Source organism: Cannabis sativa, chromosome 4 (assembly GCF_029168945.1).
Source record: "Cannabis sativa cultivar Pink pepper isolate KNU-18-1 chromosome 4, ASM2916894v1, whole genome shotgun sequence".
NCBI classification, from domain to species: Eukaryota; Viridiplantae; Streptophyta; class Magnoliopsida; order Rosales; family Cannabaceae; genus Cannabis; species Cannabis sativa.
This window is the reverse complement of record NC_083604.1, coordinates 6,683,320-6,697,256: the sequence shown is the minus strand read 5'-3', so window position 1 is coordinate 6,697,256 and position 13,937 is coordinate 6,683,320. Positions and strand designations below refer to the sequence as shown.

General features: G+C 35.3%; 1 protein-coding gene across 1 annotated transcript; it reads left to right on the top strand.

Moving 5' to 3' along the window:
- The first annotated feature begins 5,758 nt into the window (after positions 1-5,758).
- On the top strand, positions 5,759-7,373 carry LOC115712254 (protein JINGUBANG). The gene has a single exon (XM_030640509.2). The coding sequence runs from the start codon at positions 5,846-5,848 to the stop codon at positions 7,181-7,183; it is 1,338 nt and encodes a 445-aa protein (XP_030496369.2). The 5' UTR covers positions 5,759-5,845; the 3' UTR covers positions 7,184-7,373.
- Positions 7,374-13,937: the final 6,564 nt, after the last annotated feature.

Sequence of the window (13,937 nt, the reverse complement as noted above, 5' to 3'; positions counted from 1 at the left end):
TTTTCCGGGCGGGGTTGCGAAGCAACACCCGCCTGATCATCAGAGGTATCCAGGGAAGGGACCACAGCAACATCTTCATCCTCAGTGGCAGCTCTGGCACGCTTCAGCATTTCCCTAACAGAGTTGCCAAACTGAACATTCTGTCTTTGGAACGAACGTTTAGCACCAGACAGAGTTAAGGGAGGAGGGGAGAGGATGATTCGAGGACATTCCGAGACCATAACCGATTTACCCTTGTCAATGCTAGTGATAACAGAGGTAGTCATAAGAGGGGTGGTAGATAGAGGAGAGGAGAGGCTAGGAATCCCAGCCATAAAGTTAGTGGTGGCCATGACAGAGTAGTGAGGTGGGGAAGGAGTGGATCGACTACCATCAGATAAAACATCCAGGGACAGAGACGTGTTGACCATACTGGGGATGAGGAATTGGTTAATGGCATCTTGCAGGCTTTGGTTGGAAACAGAGTGGCGTGAGGATGATTCTTCAAAAGGGACAGAGTTGGAGAGATCAAAAATACTTTTTTTATAAGTAGTTTTGGCAGGTGCTCTTAAAATGTCCCTGTAAGGGAGGGATGGGGGAACCAGGGAGACATCACAGTATTTCAGAAGTTTTTCACATCTATTGAAGGTGTGATCCAGCATTCCACAATAGTAGCAGTAGTTTTGGAGTCCCTCGTACATAAATTTCAGCCATTTAACCGAAGGCAAAGAGCGAAATTTGATGTTCATACCACGGCGTAGGGGTTTTGTGACATCAACAAGGACGCGGATACGCATAAAGGGAGTAATGGTATCATACAGAGAGGCTGCATGAACCTCAATGAGATCGCCAAGTTGAAGAGAAAGAAATTTAGCAAGGTCATGGGAGCGCTTGCCAAAGGGGATTAGGTGAATTTGGACCCAAAGTGGGACATAGCTAACTTGGGAGGGAACAATAGTATCAAAAGCGTCTGGGATGGCTAAGAGGATAAGGTTGTGGTCAAAGTGCCATGGCTGGCCTTCCATGACTCGTCGGCGGTCACCTTCACAGCCAAAACGAATGAGGAACATTCCTGAATGATATTCAGAAAAAGAGAAGGGGCAGCGAACCATCCAAGCTTCCTTCATGGCTTTGGCAACCCAGTCAGACTTAATAATTTTGGGGGAGAGGATTTTGGCAACCAGACAGTAGGATTGGGGAGTAGAATCTTGGTGGACGGAGATGTTGTCAAATTCATGAACAAGAGTTTCTTCATCAGTATAGGCAGAGGGAGGTTGTTGGGGTTGAGAGGTAAGGTTCATTGCTAGTGGTTGGTAGGTAAAGACAGCAATATAAAAGAGAAAGGAATGCAGGGAATAAAAGGGTTGTGCAGAAATAACCTGAAGAAGAAACCTTAAATAGACAAAAAAAGCAAAATACCTGGAGAAGAAAGGCTTTATCTGAGGGCTAGGGAGTCCTGGAAGAGGGAGCCTAAACGTAGCCCAGCACCTGGAAGGGGAACTAAAACTGCTGACAGAGCCCAAAGAAGAAAAAACGACGGTAATTAAAAGGATGATGGGATTTCAGGGTTAATAACAGCCAAAGAATAGAGCCTGCAGAGAAAAGAAACTCGATAAAAGAGGATTAGCAGCCAAAATTAAATGCAAATCCAAAAGATCCTCTTTGTCGCTCTGAACAATAATAAATGGTAGATAGGATGGTAAGGAAATGATGAGAGAGCATAAGCAATTAATGCAGGGGAAAAGAAAAGGGGGAAACGAAAGAGAAAAGAGGAGGGAATCAGACTAGAAGTTAAAACTAGAATTGTAAACTGGAGATTGAACCAGACGAGAAGGGAGAATCCCCTAGGAAAATTCCAGAGCTTTAGTCTTCCCTAAGTTTATTTCAAAAGAAATGGTAAAGATCCATATAGCATTGATATGACAATAACACATCAACCACATCACTATTTTTGTTAGCCACGTGAGATAAAACTTAATAAAATTCATATATTTCAACACTATAAATAGTTTAGTAAAAAAAATTAACGGGCAAAAAGTCAAAAAATCAACAACACGATTTAATAGTTGAATAGTAAATTAATTAAATAGACTAATTTTAAATGACATTCCTATTAAATATAAATTGTGTTTAATATTATTGTAAGGTGACATCTCATGAGAGTGGTTATTAATTTTTTATATTAATTATTGTTAAATTAAAATATATGAGGCCAAATATTAAACTACAAGTCTACAACAATAGTAACATGTCATTTTTAGGTGGTCCTACTAAATCACTATATGCCCTTTAACATTTCTTAATCTAAAAACATTGTTATTCAAGACATTATACTTCGCACTACAAAAAACTGTTACTTTTAGTGACAATATTTTAGTCACAACATAATTTTTTTGTGACTAAATGTGACTTTTAGTCACAACAAAATGTTACTTGTGACTAAAGCATAGTAATTAGTTACAAGTTGTTACTAATTTAGTTTTAGCCACATCAAGTATTGTGACTAAAAATACATTTAGTTACAACAAATTTGTAATTTTTGTGACTAATAATTTTAGCCACGGACCTTTTAGTCACAATATATAAGAACCATAATTTATAATTAGTCACAATTTTTTCACTTTTAGTCACAAGTTTTGTTTTAACTAAAAGTAAATTTTTTTGTAGTGTTCGTATTATGTTGTATTATCCTATTTTATTATATTAAATTAAATTATATAATATATTTTTATATAATATTATGTTAAATTTTAATTTATACTAAAATATTATATATTTATATGCTTATAAAAATTAATACCGAATATAAATTTACATAAAATATAATACTATATAATATAATACGGTGTAATACAACGTAACAAACGAATCATAATAGCACTAAATACTATTGTATTTATTTATTTTTTTTTTACTTTGGGGAGGATATGATTCGAACTTGGTATGTAATACGACTAGGCTATAATGTAAATCTACGACAACAAATAGCAATTAGCATTCTAACCTTTTATAATTAGTTAGTATTCTACATAGTAATATTAAAAATAGTCTTACATGGCTAAAGTGTAAAAAAAAAAAAATATTATATGTAAGATAACGGTTTCAAACTAAGTTAATTCGTTTTTAAATGGATTGGTTTAATTTGATTTGAGCAGGTCAAATTCAGTTTTGAATTTTAAAAAACTAATACTATTGATTTGGTTCGAAAAAAAAAATAAAAATTCAAACTAAATTAATCTATGAACACCCCTTAAATATTTATGATAATTAAAATGAATCATATCGTTTATTTCTTTTTTTAACTATTAAATTATGTTTAATTTTTTTATGATAATTAAAATGTATAATTCTATTTACTTGTTTGTTAATTTTTTTAGACAATTAAATTTATTAAAATATCATTTTTTTTCTTCTAATAGATAATATGTACCACTATAAATTATTCTTTTAATTTATTTTATAGTAAATGTTGACTATCTAATTAGTTTTTTTTTTTTTGGCTTATTCATAAAAAAAAATAGTTTCTTACTAAAAAAAGTAGAATAAAACAAAAGTGAATTAACCTAACACATACTATTGACTAGTATAAATGTATAATCATATGTATTTTGTTTTGTTTATATATAGTATAAATATATATATATATATATATATATCACGAACATGAAAAATAAAAATTAAAGAATGATAGAATATAAGGAAAAAATACAAGTGCAAAATTTGTTGGAAAAAAAAGAGAGAAAAGAGTTAGTTCTTTTATTTTTTATAGGTTAATTATGATTTTTGCTCTTTGAACATTGACATGAACCAAATCATGCTTCGTGAACTTTTTTTGCCGTAAACATTCCCCCTGAATTATTGAGATTGTTGGATTTAAGGACTTTTATCCAATTTCATTTAATTTTACTAACTCGGTGATTGTCCATGTACTAAATTATGCTCCCAGACTTTGATATTTACCAAATTATACCCCTCGAACTTTGACATGTGCCAAATCATGCCCTCTAACTTTTATCCATGTTAGAATTTTCTTACTAAAATTACACAAAAGTCCTTAAATCCAATAATCTCAATAGTTTAGGGGGGATTTTTAACAATCTTCAAAGTTCACGAGACATGATTTGGTACATGTCAAAATTCAGGAGCAAAAATCCTAATTAGTTTTTTTTTTTTTAATTATAAGGTAAAATAGTACATATTTATTATAAAAAAAAAATAAGAAAAGAAAGATGCATATTGATGCATATTATTTATTTAAAAAATGCAAGAAGTTAATAAAATAACCTAAAAATTAAAAAAACAAAAAAAACAAATAAATAACGATACATTTTAATTATTAACAAATAGTAAAGAGAGTATAATTGTAACTATACTTAAATATAGTTAGAAAGTTACACATGTTACTCAATTATAAAAAAAAATGCAATATAAAGTTTTCTTACCTCCATCATCAATTAACTTTGAAATGTAATCTCATGCACCTTAATCCAAAATTATATACAATAATTGAGTAGTTGATCAAATTAGTCAAACACAATAATACGACTCAAAACTTGCACGAAATAAATGGTTTGTGGATCATTTTTTAGTTGATACAGCTAACCTGTTTATAAACAAGTTATTTTGGATTGACTAGCTTAACCCGAAATTGACAGGACAACAACCTATATTTAATTTCATTACATGTAAATTATATTTTTTTTTTAGTTAAAAAGAACATAAACATGTTAATTGTTATAAATGTGTCGTAAAACCATTGTAAAAGTATTAAATTTGTTATAAATAAGTTAATGAGTGGATAATAAGTTAACAAAAATAACTCTTATATAAACATGTTTAGTGGGTAGAGTCAAGTCAACTTGTTTATAGGGTTGGGCTCGAGTTTTAATTTTTGACACGATTAATAAATGGATTGAGTTTGAGTTTGAGTTTGAGTTTGAGTTTGATATTTGCTTGTAGTATTAAGTCTCGACACAATATGAACACAACCTGTAAACATAAATTATCACCATTACATATTAAAAAATGTTAAGTAGCACCTTAAGGTATCAAATACTATAAAATGTGACATATTATTATTGATGTAATTTAATATCGATCCTACATAATTTAATTCAATAAACAAAATAAAAATGTCAGATCGGTGTACTGTTAAGAATCTAACAAGGCCAATAGAAATGATCTTACATATTGGGTGGGCAATTTTCACTTTTATATGGTCCAAAAGTTTGGAATTCCTCAAAAAATAAAGATTATCCTAAAATTGAAATGTGAAGAAGCCGCATATGTAAAAAAGAAAGTAGCCGAATATTTGAATGTTTTGAAGAAAGAAATACATAAAATTCTTTTTTTCGCTATTATTATGAATAAAACATATATATAATACTAAAAAGGAAGTGGTGGGCAAAACAGAGTCCTGATAGAGACTTCATCAAAAAAGAAAAAACAAAAAACAAAAGTAAGAGCGTTATCACCACTGTTCAAATTTGAATAAGGCCCAAACTAAATGGGCCTCACACACTCTTTCTTCTTCTTCTTCTTCACTGTATTCTACAATTACCAAAATACCCTCGTTGAATTCAACGGATGAGCTAGCTCTGCTTCATTCAGGGGTAATAGACAGCCATTAATTAATATAAGCAATTCACCAACTTGCACCAGTCTCCTTCCTCCGCACCTCCACTTGTCCTTTTATATTATCTCTTTCCTCCAATATCCACGTGGCACCACCATATTCTTCTACTCTTGTCCCCCTATAAATACCCCCCAACTTTCTCACACTGTTCCTCTGTACCTTCTTCCTCTAACTCTACTCTCTCTCAGTTCTTTTGTCTTTTTCCTCTTTTCGAAATTAATTAAGCCGGCCATGAAAGTTAGGTCCTGGTTCTCCACTTGCACCACCACTACGGCCACAAACGCCGCCGTGCCGGTTTCGCACACTTCCAAACACATGGTCTCCGATCAAAGCAGTGTCTCCGATACGGCCACGTCATCATCATCATCATCTTCGAGTCCCAGTATCCAAAGCAACCTCTCTCTACAAACACTCCCTTCTGTTCCTTCACTCCATTCACCAATCTCCGCCGAAACCCCAACCGTCTCTTACGCCTGCGTCGCCACTCTCGAACCGCGTCTTCCTCAGCAGCCGATCACCTGCATCGCCGTCCACCAAAACCGTCTGTACGTAGCTTCAGTACACGAAATCAATGTCTACGATCGGAACACGAATTACTCTCATCTCGATTCGTTTAACGGTAATGATAGCTCCTCCGGTTCAATTAAGGCCGTTATTTTCACCGACGGGAAACTATTTACGGCGCACCAGAACTGTAAAATCCGAGTGTGGAGGATGTCAACGATGACTGATGTTAAGACTAAAACAAACAAACCGTACAAGCTGTTGACTACACTTCCCACAATTAACGACAGATTACGGCGTTTCGCTCTCCCAAAGAACTACGTCAACGTCCGTCGTCACAAGAAACGACTCTGGATTGAACACTCTGACGCCGTTACAGGCCTCGCCGTTAACAACGGAATGATCTATTCTGTTTCTTGGGATAGAAGTTTGAAGATTTGGCGGACATCCGATCTCCGTTGCGTCGAGTCCGTTAAAGCACACGATGACGCAATTAACGCCGTTACCGTATCGCCAGACGGAACTGTTTACACCGGGTCGGCCGATCGACGGATTCGGGTATGGGCGAAACCCGAAGGAGAGAAGCGTCACGCGCTGGTAGCGAGTTTGGAAAAGCATAAATCGTCAGTTAACGCGCTGGCTCTAAACGACGACGGATCGGTGTTGTTTTCGGGTTCTTGTGACCGTTCGATTTTGGTTTGGGAGAGAGAAGACAGCGCGAATCATATGGCGGTGAGTGGCGCGCTTAGGGGACACGAAAGAGCTATTCTGTGTTTATTCAACGTCTCTGATTTGTTGCTGAGTGGGTCCGCAGATCGGACGGTGAGGATCTGGCGACGTGGAGATGAAGGAAGGTATTGTTGTTTGGGTGTTTTGGGAGGTCATTCAAAACCGGTGAAATCTTTGGTTGCTGTAATGGAAGAAAAGGATTCAAACGGTGTCGTTTTGAATGTTTTTAGTGGAAGCTTAGATGGGCAGGCTAAGGTGTGGCAGGTTCTAGTTTCAAGACCCAGTAACATCACTAGTACTGCTAATACCACTCTCCAATCTCTTAAAATTAATTAATTTTGTCGTAAATTAAGAAATGTATTTTATATACAATTCATACAAAAACACTCGTACGTCACCAATTAATTTGTGCATGGTTTTTTATATGCAACCAAAAATATGTAGTTCTTCATTTTTTTCAATTATTTTGACAATGTAATTTTTTTTTTTCAAATTGAGTCAACAACATAATTATGATCCGCAGTCGCACTGATCGATATACTTGGTTTTGATTTATATATGTATAAATTCATTAGCACTTTAAAATCTATATCAAGATGAACAAGTTAAAAGATCATTATTATGAGAAAAAAATATCTAAATTATATTGATTATATATATATTCCATTCTTTGTTTGGGAGAAGGAAAAGAGGTATATAATGATGGTAATCAAGTACTCCACTCACCACCACATAGTCACATGCTATATATCTATAAATTTGTATATTTTTTGCACAAAGACACAATATATATGCATACATAGCACTATAAGACGCCCATAAGGAGCCATTTCCTAGATATAAGTTGTTGAAATGTTCGCCTTTACTTGATGAGTGTTGTTTAAGTAAATTAAGTAAAAGACTGAGACAAAAGCTAATAATGTTAATATATATTTCCTTATTCCAAGACGAAAAACAAATATATGCATCTCAATATATAAATTATAATAGTACTAATTAAATATATATAATAAAAATAATGAAAAAATTCCTTGAACGTGAAGTCTCAATTTTTATGAATTAATACAATATGGATTATAATAATATTTTTATTATTAATTACTACGTACGTAGTGCTATGGATAACCCAAAACTAATCCCATTAATGATTAATACAAGGGAGCCGGTCTCAGCATTTCCTGGCCTAATTAACTGCGATTAAATTACGTAAAACACATAGAAAAAATATATATACAACAAGAGTATTAGTTGCAGTTAGTAATTAAGTTAATTAATTTTAATAATTTCATATTCATGTGTACATATATAATTCCACATTATTGATTAAGATCAAATTATTGAGAGCTAATATTAATCCTCGCGAGTCATGATACAAATTAAATATATATATCAATGCGTAAATGATTTAATTTAATTATTATTGAATTATATATCCTGTTGTGTTTGATTATAAAAGCGCTAGGTCAACGTTTGATCAGATTCATAGAAATAAATAAATAAATAAATATAATTAAACCTCTGAGATTTATGCTCTTTATTGATGAAATTAATCACATGCTAACCTAGGTAATATCGGTACAGTGTACACCATTTTCAAAGCTAATTAGCGTGTATTAAACTAATTAAGCTGCTGTTACCTTAATTAATAAAATTAACTATATAGTACATGTCGATCTACGTATTGGTGAATTTTTCAAGTTTTAAACAGTACTGAATTGTCATTATTATGAATAAACGCACTATATATATGCATGTGCATGCATGCATGGATACACCTTAGTTTATTTTCGGTCCAATGTTTATTTTCACATGCTAACCTAGGTAATATTATCTTCCATTCTTTGTTTATTTTCACATGCTAACCTAGGTAATATCGGTACAGTGTACACCATTTTCAAAGCTAATTAGCGTGTATTAAACTAATTAAGCTGCTGTTACCTTAATTAATAAAATTAACTATATAGTACATGTCGATCTACGTATTGGTGAATTTTTCAAGTTTTAAACAGTACTGAATTGTCATTATTATGAATAAACGCACTATATATATGCATGTGCATGCATGCATGGATACACCTTAGTTTATTTTCGCACTATATATATGCACATGCATGCATCGATATACTTGGTTTTGATTTATATATGTATAAATTCATTATAGCACTTTAAAATCTATACCAAGATGAACAAGTTAAAAGATCATTATTATGAGAAAAAAATATCTAAATTATATTGATTATATATATATTCCATTCTTTGTTTGGGAGAAGGAAGAAAGGTATATGATGAAATTAATTAGTGGCAATATTATCTTCCTAGGCTCTTTATATTAGTATTTAACTTTAGAGCCTCTTCAAAATTTCAGTAATTAGTATATAATTGATTGACTTTAATTAAATTTTATCTTCTTTATTCACTATATTACTAGTATTTAAATAATAAAAAAATTAAAGAGACAACGCAGTTGACCAATCAAATAAGTTACTCTTACTTAATATACTATCATGCCCAAGGGCCTTGGAGCTTCGAAAAATTGAACGAAGCATCAAAGGAGAACAAGAATTCACCCAAGTTCACGGTAATCCTACCTCTTATTCTTAATTTTTTCTATTATTGTTATTATTATTATTATTATTATTATTATTATTATTATTATTATTATTATTATTTCATGAATTCTAAAAGAACCGTAAATTATTAAATTGATTAATAAAAAGCAAAGAGTTCTCCGTTGATTGGATCAGCCAAGTGGGTGTTGGAATGTTTTGTTAAGTATAATATCAAGTATACTTGAATCAGTCGTGGTTGATATAGTTGGCTTTAGTTTTGCTAAGACTCTCAATCAAATTACTCCTTTCACAAATTCAAAGAATGAGTGTTACAACCACGACACCATCTCTCTCTAATAATAAAAAAATAAAGCTAATTTTTGCAAATTAGAGAAAATTAAGTGTAAAGTGATTGAGTCTGGTCCTTTGACCTGTGTTTCTCTGTTTTGCTGTTATTCGATATAGTGTAAAGTGCTCTTTTGGCTCTAGTGTTTTGGTTGTTTCTTATCTGTTCTGTTTCATGGCGGACGATGGTAGTATGGAGTTGGAAAGTGAGAGGGATTTTATCACGATAACAAGCGGAGAGGATGATGATGGAGGCCTATTATATGACACGAACAATAAGGAATTATCAGACTTTGACGATCGATGGTGTATCGTAGGACGTTTCCTTACTGAAAGAGAACTGGACTTCATGGCTATGCAACACAAGATGGCATCTCTGTGGAGACCTGGTAGAGGTATGTTTGTGAAAGAATTGGGAGATAATGTTTATTTATTCCAGTTTTATCATCAGATAGATGTGGAAAGAGTTGTGGAAGGCAGTCCCTGGACGTTTGACAGGGTTCCCTTGATTTTTTCGAGATTGCAACAAGGTGAAAACCCAAGGGCAATGGCCCTGGATAAGCTGGATTTCTGGATTCAACTTCATGGATTATCCACGGAATTTATGTCAGCAAAGGTGGTGAAAGACATCGGAAACTACATTGGCACGTTTGTGGAAGCGGATAAGAATAACTTCATGGGAATTTGGCGAGATTACCTCAGGGTACGTGTTTCTGTCCGTATTGATTTACCTTTGAAAAGAAGGATGAAACTAGAAAAGAAAGGAGGGGAGATATGTTATGCCAATTTCAAGTATGAGGATCTTCCAACTTTTTGCTTTATCTGTGGAATTCTCGGACACTCTGAAAAATTCTGTCCTAAGTTGTTTGATACCCCACTCCATCTGATAAAGAAGCCATACAATCTAGACTTAAAGGCTGTACCAAGGAGAAGACAACATACGATCGGCACTAAGTGGCTTCGGCAAGGTCTAATGGTGAGAGGGGAAAGCTCCGGCGACGGCATGGGAGGCAGTACGACTGTTCGAGACACAATGCTTGGGAACTTCAATGGTGGCGTAAATCAAGGGATGCATCAATCGTTTCCACGATCAGTGGGATTGGATGGAGGATTTCGTGGAACTGATAGGGACATCAATATTAGTAAATCCTTGGCTGATTCTTTGGGATCTCCAAATGATTATAGCATACGAGATACTAATATGAGGGAAGAAATCAATGATGGCATTGATGGTGATCTGCTAATTCTTGAATCAAAAAGGAAAAGAATTGCTGAAGATATTTCAAGTGGACCGAATGGAAATTCTAATGAAAGTTTTGTTACTTCAGCAGGCCCAAAAAACTTAGTTGGGGCGGGTTCTGTGTCACAGGCCCGCCAAGACTTATGAATGTGTTAAGTTGGAATTGCTGTGGGCTTGGGAACCAACGGGCTTTTCAATTCCTTAAAGAGACTGTTACTCAGAAGCAACCCAATTTTGTTTTTTTGTGTGAAACAAAAAGTAATAAAGCTAGAGTGGAGTTTGTAGGTCGTGGATTGGGCTATGAAGGAGTGTTTATTGTTGAAGCCCAAGGGAGGAGTGGTGGACTTGCTTTATTGTGGAAAAATAAAAAAGATGGTAGAATAATTGGCTTTTCTCAAAATCATGTAGATTTCATGGTAGAAGTGGAAGGCAACCCAACGTGGAGACTTACAGGGGTTTATGGTGAACCCTAAAGGCAACAAAGGATGGATACCTGGAATTTACTAAGGTCCCTGGTCAACAATTCGAATGATCCATGGTGTGTAATTGGTGACTTGAATAATGTTCTTAGCCAAAGTGACAAACGCGGAGGACAACCTTATCCGAGTTGGTTAATCTCTGGATTCGAACAAACTCTAATGGATTGTGATCTTTTTGACATGGACTTGATTGGTTATGCCTATACTTGGGAAAAAGGGAGGGGAACTTCTCGTTGGATAGAAGTTAGATTGGATCGCGCCCTTGTTTCATCGGCTTGGCTTCAAACTTTTACACAAGCTCGGTTACTAAACCTTGAATTTTCTTCTTCAGACCACTCGCCAATCTTCCTAGAAGTCGTATCTCCGGACGTTTTCATTCCCAATCGGCAATTCAGGTTTGAAAATGCTTGGTTAAAAGAACCGATGTGCTTTGAAATTGTGAAGGATTGTTGGAATGTTCCTAACCTTGTGAGTGTGGCCGAAAAGATATCTCTTTGTGCTGAGAAATTATCAACTTGGGGGAAAATGTGACTGGAAATTTTAAGCTTCGAATCAAGAAATGCCGAAAAGAGTTGAATCAGTTGAAGAACAAAAGAGATACTCTCTCCGTCCAACGGTATAGTGAGAAGAAAAAGGAACTTTTTTTGGTGTTGGACCAAAAAGAAGTCTTTTGGAAGCAGAGGGCGAAGCAGTTTTGGCTACAGGAAGGTGATCAGAACTCTAAGTACTTTCATAGGGCTGCTAGCAATAGAAAATGCTTCAACAAGATTTCAAAGCTTAAAGATTCTAGTGGTATTTGGAAGGATTGGGAAAATGGCCTTGCGGATGTCGTTGTGGAATATTTCTCTTCTCTCTTCAGTGCATCGAACTTGAGTAGTGACATGGTGGTTCAGAGTATTCAAAGCCGGGTTTCTACACGTATTAATGAAGACCTCCATCAACCGATTCTTGCCGAGGAAGTTCGTAAAGCTGTGTTCAGTATGCATCCAGATAAAAGCCCCGGTCCAGATGGTATGACTCCAGCTTTTTATCAGAAGTGTTGGGATATTATTCAGAGTGATGTTGTCAACGTGGTTCAGGATTTCTTCACTACAGGGGAACTGGGTTCATCTTGCGGTGATGCTAATGTGGTGTTGATTCCGAAAAAGAAAGTCCCTGAAAGTATGGTTGATTTAAGACCAATTGCTTTATGTAATGTTTTGTATAAGATCATTACTAAAGTAATGGCCAATAGGATGAAGCCTTACATGGACCAAATTGTATCTGAATCCCAAAGCGCTTTCATCCCAGGGAGACTCATTACTGATAATATTCTTGTTTCCTTTGAAGTTCTCCACTACTTGAAGAGGAAAAGAAAAGGCAAGGACGGTTATATGGCTTTGAAACTGGATCTTAGCAAAGCCTATGATCGTATCGAGTGGAACTTCTTGGATTCGGTGCTTAGAAAGATTGGCTTCTCGGATAGGTGGATATCATTGGTGATGAAGTGTGTTAGTTCTGCAAGTTACAAAGTGATTCATGGTGGAAGAACCATGGGACCGATTATACCATCAAGAGGTATCCGTCAAGGGGATCCTTTATCACCCTACATTTTTATCTTGTGTGCGGAAGGCTTATCAGCTTTGATCAAAAGATATGAGGATAGGGGTCTCATTCATGGTTGCAAAGTGGCGAATGGCGCACCAAAAGTGTCTCACATGCTTTTCGCTGACGATAGTTACTTGTACTGTAAAGCTACTCTGCTAGAGGCCAATCGGATTCGAGAACTTCTTCATCAGTTTGAATGTGCTTCAGGACAAAAAGTGAACTTGGGGAAGTCATCAATCTTCTATAGTACTAACACTGAGAACCAGGTGAGGGAGGATATAAACTCTTTGTTACAAATGCCTCAAGCAGATGAACGGAGTATGTATCTGGGGCTCCCAAGTACTATGGGAAGGAACAAGTCAGCTGTGTTGGGTTTCTTGAAGGACAGAGTCAGGAAAAAGCTTCAAGGTTGGGATTCAAAAGTTCTGTCTCGTGCTGGTAAAGAGGTATTAATTAAGTCAGTTGCTCAAGCTCTCCCTAGCTATGCCATGAATGTTTTTTTACTCCCTTTGGAGATTAGTAGAGACATTGAAAGTACCATGGCGAGATTTTGGTGGAAGAGTTCGTCGAGAGAAAATAAAGGTATTCCTTGGATGTCATGGGATCGGATGTGTAATAGCAAAAGCAATGGAGGACTTGGCTTTCGTAGTCTTCATGATTTTAACTTGGCGCTACTGGGAAAACAAGGTTGGCGTTTTCTAACAAGAACCGAGTCTCTGGTTTCTCGCATTTTCAAGGCGAGATATTTCCCACATGGAACATATCTCTCGGCCTCTATTGGAAACAACCCGAGTTTTGTGTGGCGTAGTATTTGGGAAGCTCAGTCTCTTGTTCGGGCGGTTGTTCCCTGGAGCGTGGGGAATGGCTCATCCATTAATGTGCTGAATGAA

What these genes read in the sequence shown, in the direction of transcription:
- LOC115712254 (XM_030640509.2), top strand. Translation starts at nt 5,846, where the DNA reads ATGAAAGTTAGGTCCTGGTTCTCCACTTGCACCACCACTACGGCCACA.